This window comes from Pipistrellus hanaki, assembly GCF_964339955.1.
Source record: "Pipistrellus hanaki genome assembly, chromosome: 13".
NCBI classification, from domain to species: domain Eukaryota; kingdom Metazoa; phylum Chordata; class Mammalia; order Chiroptera; family Vespertilionidae; genus Pipistrellus; species Pipistrellus hanaki.
Window position 1 is genome coordinate 38,650,099 of NC_140515.1, and position 15,757 is coordinate 38,665,855.

Below are 15,757 nucleotides of genomic sequence, written 5' to 3' on the forward strand. Positions count from 1 at the left end.
AAGTGTGCACTACACAGAAGGCGAAAAGGACCTTTTGTTTACAACTTAAGAACTTAACAAGGAAGCAGAGTGTTGCCTTGCTGGACCTCAGCTGGGAATGTGCACATCTGGTAACTCAAATTCTTTGTCACTCTGTGCCTCTCCAAAAGTGACTGTGAAAGTGATACAAATATTGATTTTGAGGTTACAAATAAATTGTAGCAAGTAGGCAAATTCACAAATACAGAATTCAGGAGGATCAATGATATCCCAGCATCTGCTTCTAGGGAACCCCAAATGAAGAAAATGTTATAGAAGTGCTTTCCTCCTCAAGTAATTGAGCAACAACTAAAAACCCAAGAAGAAATAAAAAAAACAACAACAGTGGTTTTCAGAAATTGGCCATCAGGTAGCACGGGATAGTGATTCCCAGGACAGGGAAAACTAACAAGGTGAGTCCTCTGATTTCCCTAGTGCAGTGGTCTGCAAACTCATTAGTCAACAGAGCCAAATATCAACAGTACAATGATTGAAATTTCTTTTGAGAGCCACATTTTTTAAAACTTAAACTTTTTCTAATGCCACTTCTTCAAAATAGACTTGCCCAGGCCATGGTATTTTGTGGAAGAGCCACACTCAAGGGGCTAAAGAGCCGCATATGGCTTGTGAGTCACGGTTTGCCAACCACTTGCCTAGAGAATGTCAGACACAGGCCCAGTCTCTGGGGAAACAGCAGTAAGCAGATGGAAGCCCTTTCCTTGTAGAGCTTACCTTTTATGGGGATTAGATGGGAACAGACAATAAATAACTGAGTATCTTACTTCTCAAGTTGAGAAGAGCCATGAAGATTCTCAAAAAAAGCAGGAGAGGAGGACAGAGAAAGCCACACGTAGATGGAGGAGCTCTGACATGAAAAGGTGGTTGAGAGGCATCACTGAGAAGTGACATTCCAGTAAACAGGAAAGTGAATAAATAAGCCATATGGCTAGGTTTCTGGGGAAAGAGCAATCAGGTAGAGGGTTGGCCAGGTGAGCTTGAGGGCAGTGCTGGAGAGGGTGGGGAGGGCCTTCTGTCCCAGGGTGGAGACTGCGCACACTCGGTTCTCTGAAAGCCTCCTGGAATGAAAACTCTCTGCCCTATCATCCTCATTAACCTAAAAATGTCCCAGAGCCCTAGCTGGTTTGGCTCAGTAGATACAGCATCAGCCTGCAGACTGAAAGGTCCCAGGTCTGATTCCGGTCAAGGACATGTGCCCAGGTTGGGGGCTCAATCCCCAGTAGGGAGCGTGCAGGAGACAGTCGTTCAATGATTCTCCCTCATCACTCTCCCTTCCTCTCTGAAATCAATTATATATATATATATATATATCCCAGAAATTCTACACTACATCTCCCAGGGTGCCCACCCCTAGAACCTGGAAGTCACTCTATCCTACCCCTAAATACACTGTGAGGTTGGAGGACTTGGAAAAAATGGGATAATCCAGCAGTTCCCAAGTGCTGTCCATCAGGGCACTGTTCAGATATACACTGAGTGGCCAGATTATTATGATCTCTTAATGCATAATAATCTAGCCACTCAGTGTGTGTGTGTGTGTGTGTGTGTGTGTGTGTGTGTATTAGAGGCCCAGTGCATGAATTTGTGTTTGGGTGGGGTCTGGCCAACCTGGCCAGGGGGAAAGGACTTGGGTGGTTGGCCGGCCTGCTTGCTGGTCGGACTCCTGGTCAAGGGGACAATTTGCATATTAGCCTGTTATTATATAGGATATACACCGAGAGGCCAGATTATTATGTGTTCAAAGATCATAATAATCTGGCCACTCAGTGTAGGAAAACAACCACACATAACCCTACTATGTTACCTCTAGCATTCTGAATAACCTCAGGGAAAACACACACACACACACACACAGATGCTAGAAGAAGTAACTGAGTCAAAAGGAAAACCATTTTTTTCTCATGACCTGATTAAATTCACATTCTAAGATCAAAATCAAAACAGAAACAATAAGCAATTTGCTTCAGGAATTTCCCAACAACATTTTCTGTTCAGTTCCTGGCTACAGGACAGCATTGGGCTTCACAGCCATTGGAGAAATCCACCTCATCATGATGGTTAGTCCCCCTTAATCAACTCGCTCCAGTCAGAATTTGAACTCTGAGCATGCTGAATTCCCTCTCCTCTCTACATCACTCCCTCTCTGATCTGGGGGCTCATGGCTTCAGACACCTCCCATGTGCTGCTGATGTTCGACTCTGTCTGAAGGCCTGACCTCTCCCCTGACCTCCAGCTACCATTATCCTGTTGCCTATCCTTTATCTCCTCTTGGCTGTCTAAAAGACATCTCCAAATTCACACTTCCCAAACTGGGCCCCTGATGTTCACTTCCTAGATACCCCTGGCCTCTCCATCTCGGCTGATGGCAACTCTCTTCCTCCACTACTCAGACCAAAAGTGTGGAGTCATCCTGGATTCTTACCTTTCCCTCATGCTGGATATCAATTCATCAGCCAACCCTGCTTGTTCTAACTTAAAGTATACCCAGAAGCTGACCATGTCTTATCACCTGCACTGATGCCTCTTTGGTCCACGCCCTTATCATGTTCACTGCAAAAGGCCTTAGTTGGTCCCCCCGTTCTACCCTTTGCTCCCCTACTGTCTAATCCCAACACGGCAGCAAGAGCGATCCAGTTAAAATTCAAGAGGATTGTGTCTGTCCTCTGCTCACAATCCTCCAAGGGCTCCTATCTCCCTCAGAGGTAAAGCCGAGATCCCTACAATGATCCCCACCCCTAACCTCTTACCTCTCTTATCCCCCTCCTTCCATTCCCATCATGGTCCACCTTGCCCACTCTGTTCCAGCCACACTGGCTCTCTGCTGCCCTCACACAGGCCAGGCACACTGTCACCCCAGCACCTTCACATGTGCTATTCTCTTGGCCCAGATGCTCATCCCCAGGTAGCTGCCTAGCCCTCCTCCTTACACAAATGCTAACTCTTGTGAAACCTTCCTTGCCACTTAATGTCAAATTCCAACCCCTGGCCCATGGCTCCTAAGCCCTTTCCCTGCTACATATATTTTTTCCTTAGTGCTTATCACCATTTAACCCACTGTAGATTTTAATGAATTACCTATCCATCTCTCCCACTAGAACGTAAGCTCCACAAGGCACACATTTTGGTCTGTCCTATTCATTGTTGTACTCCCAGTCCCCAGAATAGTCTGGGCACATGGTAGGTGCTCATTGATATTTGTTGGTTGAATGAAGTTTTACACGTGAAGGAGCATGCCACTCTGCTTCCATGTAGCCACTCCCCCTCAGTGGCCAGCACATAGTAGGCATTCAGTGGCCAGCACATAGTAGGCATTCAGATGCTCCTGTGGGCAAGGGAGCACCCTCTCCTCCCACTCTCCTCGTTTTCAGAAGGGAGGTACTGGGGAGGGAGGAAGAGTCTGGTCTAGTTTCACAGATCACCTGTGGGAGGCTGAGGGTGCGAACAGACAGCTAGCTCTTTGCATGTTCAGCCTTTGTGAAATCAGGAGAGAATGCTCTCTCCTGCCCCTGTGGGTGGGGCAAGAAGTCTTCCTAGGGACAAGTTTCAAATCCCAGCTCCTGGCATGTTTCTGTTTGGGTCTGGTCCTAGCAGTGACCACTTGAATTTTCCTCCGGAGCTGTGTTCCACCGGGCGTGCAGAGCCTGGGAACAGTGAGGGCATTAGGACCAGGAGCGAGGCGCACGCCTGGCTCGGGCTGTGTCTGGCAGAGGGCTGTGTCTGGCAGAGGGCTCTCGGCTGCTGGCTGGCTGCGCGCGGAGCTATGTGTGAAAGGAAACCAGGCACTGCCTGCCGGCTTCTCATCTGTTGATCTGACCTGACTTGAAGCATCCAGCACGACGGCTGTCAGCACTGCTGGACTGAGGACCCACCCGCTCCCTCGGACAGCGCGTAGCAACCTGACCCCTCGTGCAAGGGGGAGAAACAAAACACTGGGGATTGGACACCTGAGCAGAATGGAATCGTTGCTTTTTCCCAACGAGAAAAAAAGGGGGCCAAAGGGGCCACACAGTTGAATTTGAAGTCCCCGTGAATGGGCTTTTCGAAGGCAGTTAAAGAAATCCACGCGGAGCGGACCTGGGGTGGGCCTGGGGTCCTGTGGCTTTCGGACTGTACGTGGGAGCTGGCCTCACACACACTGTTGGTAAATGGCAGACGGCACCAGAGGAGCAGGTGAAGCGGTTGTCCGAAAACTTCCAGGTGGAACCAGGAACCCAGGTCTGCTGCAGGGGACAGCAAACTTGAACATGACCTGTTGCATTTGGCAAGTTCCAGCAACATGCTCCTAAGGAAGCGACGCAGGCACGGGCCATGCAGGCTGCAGTTCCTGCTGCTCTTCCTGACGCTGGGATGCGTGCTGCTGATGGTGGCTGTGCTGCACCCTCCCCCGCAGGCCCCGCACCAGGCGGACGCAGCCCAGGCTGCCCAGCACAACCCCGAAGCTGGGTACCGCCTGGACTTTGGGGAGTCCCAGGAATGGGTGCTGGAGACCGAGGATGAGGACCAAGAGTACGAGCCCTTGGAGGGCCTGCCGCCCTTGATCTCGCTGCGGGAGGATCAGCTCCTCGTGGCCGTGGCCTCACCCAGGGTCCGAAGGAACCAGAGCCAGGGCAGGAGAAGTGGCAGCTACCGGTTCATCAAGCAGCCGAGCAGGTGGCTGGACCAGGAGGCCGCAGAGAAGGACTGGGGGGCGGAGGAGGAGGACGATGAGGAGGCATCTGAAGAAGATGAGCGGATCAAGCTCAGCCTGGAGGAGACGCTCAGCGCCCGCATCCCCCTGCAGAGGGCGCTGCCCGAGGTACGGCATCCGCTGTAAGTAAGGCCCTGCTACCCCATTCCCAGGTACAGGGGTGCTATCAGCAAAGGCGGGGTGCAAGTGTTCTACCCTCTGCCTCACTGTTCCTAGGGCAGCGAGTCAGAAACTCGGGGTGGGGTCCCGGATCTTATCTAACCAGCCCTCCAGGTGAGAACAACCTTCCTGGAGAGCAGAAAGCGAGCAGCTTACTGTCCCGTCTCTTCCCCACCCTGAGTTCTAGTCCTCCTGTCTCTGGATCAGCAGACCAAGCAGCTTTATCTATAGAGCACAGAGGGGACCTGGGGCAGAGGTCCTCCAGGGCACCTGCCAGTTCTAACACTGTGACTCCTGTCCATTTTGATAGTATGATTGTTGTCAGTGTTCGATTTCATTTTGGATCAAAACAGCAATTGCAGCTAACACATGGGTGGGTCTTGCCATGTGCCTGGCTTTAATCTAAGAACTTTTCACATATTAACGTACCGGTATAAGGCCCTTACAACTCTGTTGGATGGGTGCTAGTATTACCATCGTGCCTATTTTATAGGTAGGAAAATAAGGCACAGAGAGGCCAAGTGACTTCCCCATAGTCACACAGCCTGCGGGTGCCAAAGCAGGCCAGTCTGCCTGAACCGCCACTCTATGCCTCCCTCCTTGGTCCACTAGACTAAAGGGATGATTCCAGTGCCCAGGAGCACAGACGCCATCTGACCTGGCAGGGTGACCCCACCCTAGGAGCAGGCTGCGAAGTGAGATGACATGCAGGCTGTGCCCAGCGAGATGATAGACTCATCCTGTACACGCCTGCCTTCCTCTCTCGCTTCCCACCACCACCACCAGGCTGGCTGCAGAGAGGGGAGCAATGCAGCTGGTTGGTGTGGGTGATCCAGGTCCCTACCCTATAGCCACAGCCCTTCCCAGAGCCCTGAGAGCTTCCTGGGAAGCAAGCCCCCTCCCCCTTCCCGGTGAGAGGACCCGCGTAGAGCAGCAGTTGGGAGCAGGACTATGATCTCCTTGGATCCCTCATGGGGTCCCCCTGCCTGGCTGCTTGGCCACTCACTCTCAAGGTTGTGCAAATGCAGGACAGCACACGGGAGTGACACCTCCTTACACTGTGTGCCTGGAGCCTCACTCACCTCCTCGTCCCAACTCTGCTGTTCTGACTTCAGGTCTTGGCTTTCAAACCTCTTTTCAGGAAACTCCCAGGCCCAGCCAGGCCCAGCCCCTTGCAGTTCTGTGCTCTCTGGAGTGTTAACTCATCATACTCATTACTGAAGCTGAGTGGGCATTGATGGGCTGGTTGTTCAGTGCCTGCTCGCCCTGCCATGCGGTGAGCCCAAGGTCCCAGCACACAGGAAAGAAATGATTGCTGAGGGCGTGAATATAGTTTTAAAATTCTGTTCATACATTTTTTACTGGCCTAGAGCAAGAATGGGTATCCTCATCTTGTCAAAAAGAACCATTGCCTCAAACAAAAGGTCTCTGGTTACCAAAGGGCTGTGTGTGTGTATGTGTGTGTGTGTGTGTGTGTGTGTGTGTGTGTGTGTGTATGAAAGAGACTATGTGTGTTGCATTGTGCAAATGTGCTGTGTCTGTGCATGTGTTGTGTATGTGTGCCTGTGTTGTGTGTGTATTATGCTGTGTGTATGTTGAATGAGTTGTGCGTAGTACATGTGAGTAGCACAATATGTGATGCCTGTGTGTGTTGTGATGTGCACATGTATGAGTTGTGCTATATGTTATCACATGAGTATGTGTTATGGACGTGTTAGTGTTCATATGTGTTGCAATATGCACAATACATCATGTATCATGTGCTATGCCATGCACACATGTCACGCACACATGTGCTTGTGTGTCTTGTAAGGCAAGGTTTGTTTTTGCATGTTTTTGTTGTATGTGTGTACATATATATTATGTTGTGAGCCTGTAGCAAGCTTATGATGTGCTTGTGTGTGTGTTGTACAAGTGTGTGCATTGCATCTGCTGCATGCGTGTGTTACAAATGTATTGTGCGAGTGTATATGTGTACATGTGCAAACGTGTTGTGTGTATTATGCATGTGATGTGAAGTACAGAGATGTGTTGTGTGTATGGTGCAAGTGTGGGCAAATTTATGGCATATGTATGTGTACAAAAGTGCTGCATGTGTCATGCTGGTAGTATGAAGTGTGTGGGTGTGTGCTGTGCATGTGTGTGGTGCAAGCATGGGTACATTTTGTGTTGTGTGTGATGTGTACATATGTATGTGTGTATGTGTGTGTGCCTGCACCATTTTAGTAGTTGCTTCTTCAAGCCAGGGTAACCAGTTCATCTGTTTGCCTGGGACCTTACTGGTTTTAGCACTGAAAGCCCCGACAGGAATCAGGCAAACTGGGACAGTTGGTCGCCTCACCCCCAGCTTTCCATGTTTCTCTCAGGACCTCAACGCGCCTCCCCCCCCCCCCCTCCCCCCGCACCACCACCACCACCACCACCACCACCACCACCGGCAACCACCTCTCTCTGGAGGTGTGAGACGCCCTCTGCTGGCTGCAGCTGGTCCATGTAGCCTATGCTGCCCAAGCCTTGGCTGCACTTCAGGCACTGGAGCCTCCCCTTCCCAGCAGCCCTCTAGCACACATAAGGGATTCTCTGTAAAGTGAGCCGATAACTCCCCTTCGCGCCTTCCCCCCCCCCCCCAGGGTGACAGGACTCCCCTCGTTCCATCTCTTTAAATGTTCCAAAATAGACCCATAAAAGAACAGACGTATATTAAGCACCTACTATCTGCAGGCCCTGCACTGCTGCTTTCTGTCCAGAACCAGAACACTAGACATCCCGAAGCTCTGCCCCTGCTGCAGTGGGCCACGCACCACCATCCACCCCAGAGCTTCTTTCATCCTGACTCCTAACCCAGCCCAGCCCCACTGGCCCCAGTTCCTGCAGCACAACCCCACACAGGCCCTGGCCTTTGCTCACTCCACTCTTGATGCCTAGCAGGTTGGACAGAGATGCGCTTCTCAAACTGTGCTGTGCATGCAAATCAGCCGGGCATCTCGTTGAGCACAGGATCTAATTTGGCATGCCAGGGGTGTGGCTTAAGATGCTATCTTTCTCTCTGGCTCCCAGTTGGTACCAGCACTGCTGGTACATAGACCATACTTTTGATTAGCAAGGGGCTACATCACCAGTTGGAGAAACTATGTGCATGTCAGATGTCAGATTCCCATGGGTTGCTTACTTAAAACGTAGGTTTTCAGACCCGGCCACCACGGACTCTGCATAGTTCCATCTTGGAGCCCTTGGATTTTTAGACGCAATGCAAGACAGTTTGGAGAACCACTAGTGTACGAAGTGAGTGGTAGTGAGTGGAGAGGTAGTAGAGTTCTGAAAAGTTCCATGGAGGAATTAGTGCTGGGATTGGCAAGTAGAGAGGAAGATAGTTACCCTCCTACCCGGGGCTTTTGTACTTGAACATAAATGTCAGCTCAGCTATAGCTGGCTGTATGCTACCTGCTTCCATCAACTCGTAACTTGTGCTTATGGTGGGGCCCATATTACCCTGGTTTATATACAAGTAAGACTAAATCAATGTCACATGGAATAGTGGGTCTGGGGTTGAGTCCTGGCATTACCTCTTACTGTGTGACTTTGTATAATCAATCTCTAAGCCTTAACTGTAAAAGGGAGATAACACCCTTGCATGAGGTTATAGCTCAAATCAGACAAAATGTTGATGAGTTTTCACCCAGGATTCAAGTCCAAACAGAAGTTTCCCTTATCATATTCTGGAAAGACAGAGAAAGGTTGGAGCAGGTAGCTGTGGACTTTACATCATTGTCCTTTCTCTGACCAAACAGTTACGTTCTGCCCCTGGGGGCTGCTAAATAATCACACATTTGGGGGCATACTGGAATTATCTGGAACGTCGTAGAAACTGCTTACATATATCCAGGGGGCCGGATCAGAGCAAGGCCAAGGATGGCCGGAGTCCCTCCAGAAGGGGACTGTGAGGCTTCAGAGGAGAGGCTTCATGCCCCTTACATGACTTGTCTCCACTGTGGGGAGTGCCAGGCTGGCAGCATCAGCCTCCACCGCAGGCTCCAGCCCTTGCCACACTTCTCTCTCACCCATAAGCTCCTTTGTCCATCCATCTAAGGCAGGGGTAAGAGCGCCAGGCCCATGGGCCGTATAGGCTCATGAAATCATTTGGTTTTAGGGGTGAGTTAATTAAACGTTTGACCAAACCCCAGGCTAATTTTTAAGTTGATGATTTTGTATGGCTCGAGGATGATGTTATCTGCCAAATGGTCCTTGGCAGAAAAAGAAACCCCTACCTTTGCTCCAAGGGATCATCTCCCCCAGGCCTGGCTCGGAAGTTGGTATTCCCAAGATGAGCCACATCCACTACAGCCAAGATGGGCTGAACGTTTCTGCAGACTGTAGGAAATTGGCTGTAAGGTATTACTCTCCTGTTGGTATCTGCAACCAGCTTATATACTCCTTGAGAGCAAGAACGGTGTCTTCTTTCATTCACCAAACAAATATTTATTTAGCAGTTATTAAAGGTGAGAAGGTGAGCAAGACCCAGCCCAACCCAAGGAGCTTGGGGGACATGGCAGGGAGGGGGTGGGGGATACAGACAAGCAGCCAGGCCATTACATGGTGGAATCAGAACTGGAATATGGAAGTCCCCTGAGTCAGGCACTCTGCTGATCTGGTAGGAGCTGGGGGTCAGTAACCCCAAAATAGCTTTAGAAAACCGTGCAGAAACCTTTCTACTGTGGCCTGGCAATGGGAAGACAGCAGGTGGGGTTGGGGGGGGGGGTGTTGGGGGAAGGGAGGCAGTGTTTGTGCCACAGCCAGGCCATCTGCTGCAACGCTGTGACTCCCTCTCTTCCAATCACCATCCAAAGGCATTTTCTGAGCTCACAGGAGATCCTGGAGCCGCGTGACGAGAAGGCAAGCATCTGTGCGTAAACACAGCCCGTGATCTGGGAGGGTGAGGACACAAAGCTAACATTCCTGGAGCCGCTCTCTTGGGCCAGGATGATCCCCTTTAATCCGGCAGCATCCGGGGCTGCACAGGGTATCAGCATCCTTGTGCTGGCTAATTGGGGGGTGTCAACAGCAGAGCCAGGATTCAGAGCCAGGCTGATTTGATTCCAAAGCCCTAGATCTTTCCTCTCCCCTGCTGCCACTCAGAAGATGGACAAGTGAGATCAGACCAGGCCTCTGGACACGTGTGTGTTTGTGTGTGTGTGTGCGCGCGCGCGCGCGTGTGTGTGTGTGTGTGTGTGTGTGTGTGTGTGTGAGAAACGGAGGTAGTAGAATACGCACCAGCTATCTGGTTGAAGGACAAAGGAAGTAGCTAGCCCCATCGTTTAACATTGAAAGTGCATATTTTTTCCATGGCTCCTCTCCATGGTCACATGTGCGCACTGCTTCATGGATTCCCTCCGCAGAGCTGCAGCCCAGGTAGAGCAGGGGGACCGTGCACCCCCACCTGGCAGAGAGAACCTGAAGCCTGGAGACCTGCCCAAGGCCCCTGGTGTGGACCTCTTACTTGTTGCTGTCTTGTTTTATTTTGTTTTGGTTTTAAATGTATTTTTATTGATTTCAGAGAGGAAGAGTTAGGGAGAGAGAAATAGAAACATCAATGATGAGAGGGAATTATTGATCAGCTGCCTCCTGCATGCTCCCTACTGGGGATCAAGCCTGCAGCCCAGGCGTGTGCCTTGACAGGGAATTGAACTGTGACCTCCTGGTTCATAAGTCAGTCCTTAACCACTGAGCCACACCAGCCAGGCACATCTTGTTTGTTTACCCACCTTATTCCTTCAAAGGATTTGAAGATACATCATAAAATAGAAAACTGCTATCAATATGTTTAGTAAATAAGGGGAAATATACTTTAGAATACAGTACCGTTCCTTCCATTCTTGGGATATGACACAACCACACCTCTTCCCACCTCCAGGCCTTAGCAGAGGCTATGACACCTGCCAGGAACACCATTCCCTACCCTCATGCCCTCTCTCCACTCTGTCCTACCCACCCCATTCTCAGCTTTCCTCTCAGGCCCCACTCCCCAAGTGTCTCAGTTGGTGAATAGTTACTTGGTTGTCTGTTTAATGGGATGCGAACACCATGACATCAGAGACTACCTCGGTTTGGCCTCCCCCAGAGCAGAGCCTGAGACAAGCATTTGCTGTACAGGTGATGCCAGGGGCAGGGACTGGGAACACAGAATAGCCCACCGGAGACGTGTTCCCCAGGCAGTTACTTCTGTGAGCAGCTAGAGCACAGCCCCATGAGGGAGTCCGGGAGACAGTGTATTGCTCACCCCTCACCCTTGAGGTCAAGGTTGCTGGATATCAATACGCCTACTCCTTTTCAGTCACTGGCTGTGGGGAGGGTGGGAGGTTAATTCTCTCTTGCAGGTGACTGGGGAGAGCGCCTCCAGGAGTGGGATGAGAGAAAGCAGGAGACTGGAAGCCAGCCTGGCCTGCAGTTTAACCATATGGCCCCAGGGGATATGGGCAAAGGGTTTTAAAGGATGGAGATTTTAGGGGAGGTTCCTGGCCAAGATCTCAATAGACTATTCAGCATATTCAGCAGTTTTCCAGATGTGTCCTCTCAGAGCTGTGGACTCTACTGATTGATTGGCCGGGGCCAAGGCAGCGGTCATTATTCAATGCAGCTGGTCCTGATGTCAGCCATGGCTGGTTTTGTTGCTTATCTGGGCCTGGAGCTGAAATACAACAGAGGCCTAAATGTTACCCCTAGGTTAAGGTGACCAGACGTCCCGCTTTTGGTGGGACAGTCCCGATTTTTAACAATTTGTCCTGTGTCATTTTTAAAAAGTCCCGATAAATTGGGAAGCAGAAAAAATTGTTAAAAATCGGGACTGTCCCTCCAAAAGCGGGACGTCTGGTCACCTTACCCTAGGTAGGAGGGAAAGGTCACGGGGTCCAAACCTTAAGACCAGTGTTATACCAGAGGAGGAAAAGTCACCTGGGGGCGAGGTCCACCCTACAATTGATTGTCCGTTGCTAGGCACCTGAGACTTTCCATCCTGGTGACCTTCTGTTCCTGGCCCATTGTCCTTGCTCTGCTCAAGTCTGTCTAACTGCCTACGACAATTCATTCCCATTGTAACAGATCAGGACAGTCCTCTGCTGAGAATGGTGGTAACGCGTCTCCACTCTTCTGAGAAAGGCGTGGATGAAACCTTGGAAAGGAGCTCTTGGGCTCCGAGGACTGGGAGGCTGAGAGGGGTACGCAGCACTGCTGTGGGGGTGAACTGGCTCTCTTTGTGTGGAGTTTTAAGAAAGCTCAGAGAGCTGAAACCGGTTTGGCTCAGTGGATAGAGCGTCGGCTTACGGACTGAAGGGTCCCGGGTTCGATTCCGGTCAAGGGCATATATCTTGGTTGCCCGCACATCCCCAGTAGGGGGTGTGCAAGAGGCAGCTGATTGATGATTCTCTCTCATCGATGTTTCTAACTCTCTATCCCTATCTCTTCCTCTCTTTAAAAAAAACAATAAAATATATATTTAAAAAAAAAAAAAAAAAAAAAAAAAAAAAAAAAAGCTCAGGGAGAGCTATAGAGTTGGGAGGCGAAGCATGTGGTCGGAGCAGCCACAGCCAGGGCCCGGGAATGGGTTCGAGGATGCTGGACACGTTCCATGGCCTTTCTTCCCATGGCCCCCGCTTGTCGTCCCTGCAGGTGTCTGCAGCAGCACCCCGAGGACAGCCTGCCCACGGCCAGTGTCATCCTCTGTTTCCACGACGAGGCCTGGTCCACCCTCCTGAGGACGGTGCACAGCGTCCTGGACACGGCGCCCAGGGCCTTCCTGAAGGAGGTCATCCTCGTGGACGACCTCAGCCAGCAAGGTGGCTGTGGGCGTCCTCCTGGCTCCACCGGGCGGGAGGGAATCCTGGGGGGTTTCCATGCATACATGGGGGGGGGGGGGCCTGGAACCTGCTTAGGAAAAGTTCCTGGAAGCAGACCTCCGGATGAGAATGCAGGTGCATGTAATTCATGACTGCAGAGTCCCCGGGGCCACCAGTACGGAAGTGGTGGGACAGGATAGAAACAGTGAAGAAGACGAGCAAGGTGAGAGTCTCGGGAGGGTCGCTCCAGCCTGGGCCCCTGGGATCTCTCCCCTGCGCCCCAACCTCCTCAGAGTCCCGTAAGCTTCGGCCCAAGACGCTCAGGAACCACAAGGGGTGGCCACTCGGTGAGCGTTCCCTACCTCCTAGACACAGAGCCAGCCGAGCACGCGACAGGCATTAGGCATTCAGTCTTCCCACTCGCTTCCCAGGTGAGAAACTGGGGTCCAGAGGAGAGAGCTGACGGGAGCTGAGTTATGCCAAGTGTAGCGGAGTCAGGCCCAGAGACCAACCTGCAGATTCTGCTCGAATGTCTCCACTGACAGGAAACTCACTCGTGGAGACCAGCCACAGCATAGCTGAGTGCCTAAAGGAAGATGGAGAGAGAGAAGCCCCCTGCCTCACCTCCAGGGCACTGGTTCTCATTGAATGTGCACCAGGATCTCTCGGCAAGCTTGTTAAAACTGATCTCCGGGCCCACCCCACAGTTCCTGGGCCTGGTGTTGGGCTCAATGCTGTGTATTTCTAACAAGCTCCCAGGTGGTCCCCATACTGCTGGTCTCTGGACCATACTTTGAGAGCACCACTGCTCCAGTCTTTGGCTGGGGCCTGAGGAGTATATTTCTGGCTCAGCTAAATGGCCAACAGAGCCCTTGCTGGCATTGTGGGGCGGTCAGACTGCTCCAAGGGAAGCCAAGCACATGTGAGGTCTGCAAAGCACCTTCTAAGGGGAATGACAGAGGACATGTCAGAGTGGCCAGGTGCCTCTGTTAGTTCTTCCCAAGTTCCTCATGTTGGGAATTCAGCCAGTCTTGCCATGGCAGGGAGTCAGACTAGCCGCAGCCTCAGGAGTGCTTGGGGTTACTGAATCACATCCGCGGCATAGTAGGCAGACCAATGAGCAGGTCCTGGGCTGAGCTTGGTTGGCTGATGAAGGTGCCCAGAGTCTTCCCTCAGCTGGGGCCAAGTTCTCTCAGGAGCACACCTGAGGTCCCTCCCCCATCAGCTGATGAACTGGGGAGACTTTTCTTCTCCTTTCGTGTGTAGAGGCAAAGGAGCTGGGCCATGGGATTGTGAGCTGCCTTCGTTGCCCTCAGCTCCTTCTGCTTTCCATCTCCACATGTGGGGAGTGGTTTTTGGCCTCATAATCACAATGAGGCTGCTCTACCTCTGAGCACCACATCCACATTTTGGGCAGGAAAAGGTTGAAAAGGCAAAGACCAGCTAAGTTGAGAAAAATTTGGTAAAACAATAGTTTTTCCAGAATCCTCTTATTTAGTAAATTTTATTTACCAGAATTGGATCAAAAGGCTATTTTCTAAGAAGTCTTGGTAGGTGAGTGCTTCTATCTGGCCCTGAGCAAGTTTCTGTTAATAAAGTGGAGGCGAGAATGAATGTTGAGGAAAGGATTAGCATTGCTCAGTACAGGGGCATCACCGAGGGGTCGGTTCTTAGACATCCACATTCAGAAATTTTAGCAACTTCATTAATAGAGACCCTTCTCTAGGGAATTAACTTGGAGCTAACAAACTTGCCCAAAAACTAATTATAAAGGAATAAATCAGCACATTTACCACTGAGAAATGCACCAGTCAAGTGGTGAAATGCTGCACTGACCACTGCCCTGTTGGTTCCAGGACAGCTCAAGACCGCTCTCAGCGAGTATGTGGCCAGGCTGGAGCGGGTGAGGCTGCTCAGGAGCAGCAAGAGGCTGGGTGCCATCGGGGCCCGGATGCTGGGTGCCACCAGGGCCACTGGGGACGTGCTGGTCTTCATGGACTCCCACTGCGAGTGCCACCCGGGCTGGCTGGAGCCCCTCCTCAGCAGAATAGCTGGTGACAGGTAATCACCCCCTGGGGTTTGGGGAGCCAGAGGTGGGAGTGGGGAGAAACCGTCTCGCAAGCATGTCAAACTCAAAGGCTAATACTGGGTTTAAGTTTATGTGGGCTGCAAAAAAACCCAAAAGCTTCAATGTTCATAGAAACATAGGTTTATTTCAATAGAGACATGCTGAATACAAAGGGCTGAAATAAATGAGTAATCGTTAACATAGTAAAATAATAGAACATTTTAATAAAAATTAATAATTTTTCTTGAACAATAACTTATCAGAAACTGAATAACTGCACAAATTAATAGGCGTAACACAAACAAACCTATTTTTCTTGTCCTCTGAAAGTGAAATATTTTCTGTTGCACAACAGCAATTGTTAGTCCAAGACTAATGATGTGGCAATTGGCTGCTAAAATTATCACTGCTAGTATTAGTGTAGAGAAATGGTGTGCTTTCTTGTAAGGAGTGTAAGCGAAATGAATTCAACACAATTGTAGTAATCAGTCATTAGCAAACGTGTAGTTCGTTTTTAATAACTAGAGGCCTGATGCACAAAATTCGTGCAAGGGGCTCAGCCCTCGCAGCCCCAGCTTTATTCAGAAGGTTGTCTACGGGTAGTCCTTCTAGACATATTGGTTAGCATATTATGCTTTTATTATTATAAACTAGAGGCCTGGTGCACAAAAATTTGCGCACTTGGAGAGAGTCTCTCAGCCCAGCTTGCACCCTCTCATAGTTCAGGGACCCCTTGGGGATGTCCACCTGCCGGCTTAGGTCGGCTCCCCAGGGGATTGGGCCTAAGCTATCAGTTGAACATTCTTAGTGCTGCTGAGGAGGCAGGAGAAGCCCCCGCCACCACTGCTACAATCACAGCTGTCAGCCTGGCTTGTTCGTGACCAAAGCTCTCCCTGTGGGAGCCCACTGACCACCAGAGGTCAGGGCCTGCTTTGAGTGTCTGCCCCCTGGTGGTTAGTGTGCATGATAGTGACTAGTCGT

General features: G+C 50.8%; 1 protein-coding gene across 3 annotated transcripts in view; it reads left to right on the plus strand.

Annotated features, from left to right (window-relative positions):
• Positions 1–3,419: 3,419 nt before the first annotated feature.
• Positions 3,420–15,757, plus strand: part of GALNT15 (polypeptide N-acetylgalactosaminyltransferase 15) — a 34,145-nt gene continuing 21,807 nt past the window's right edge. Inside the window, exons 1-3 of one of the 3 annotated variants that reach the window (XM_084903304.1) lie at positions 3,420–4,845; positions 12,542–12,708; positions 14,565–14,769. In XM_084903304.1, the coding sequence (XP_084759430.1) occupies positions 4,313–4,845; positions 12,542–12,708; positions 14,565–14,769 (905 nt within the window). In that variant the 5' untranslated portion in view covers positions 3,420–4,312. The remainder of the gene's footprint in view (positions 4,846–12,541; positions 12,709–14,564; positions 14,770–15,757) is intronic. The other 2 variants (XR_014796727.1, XM_084903305.1) reach the window with 2 other exon arrangements.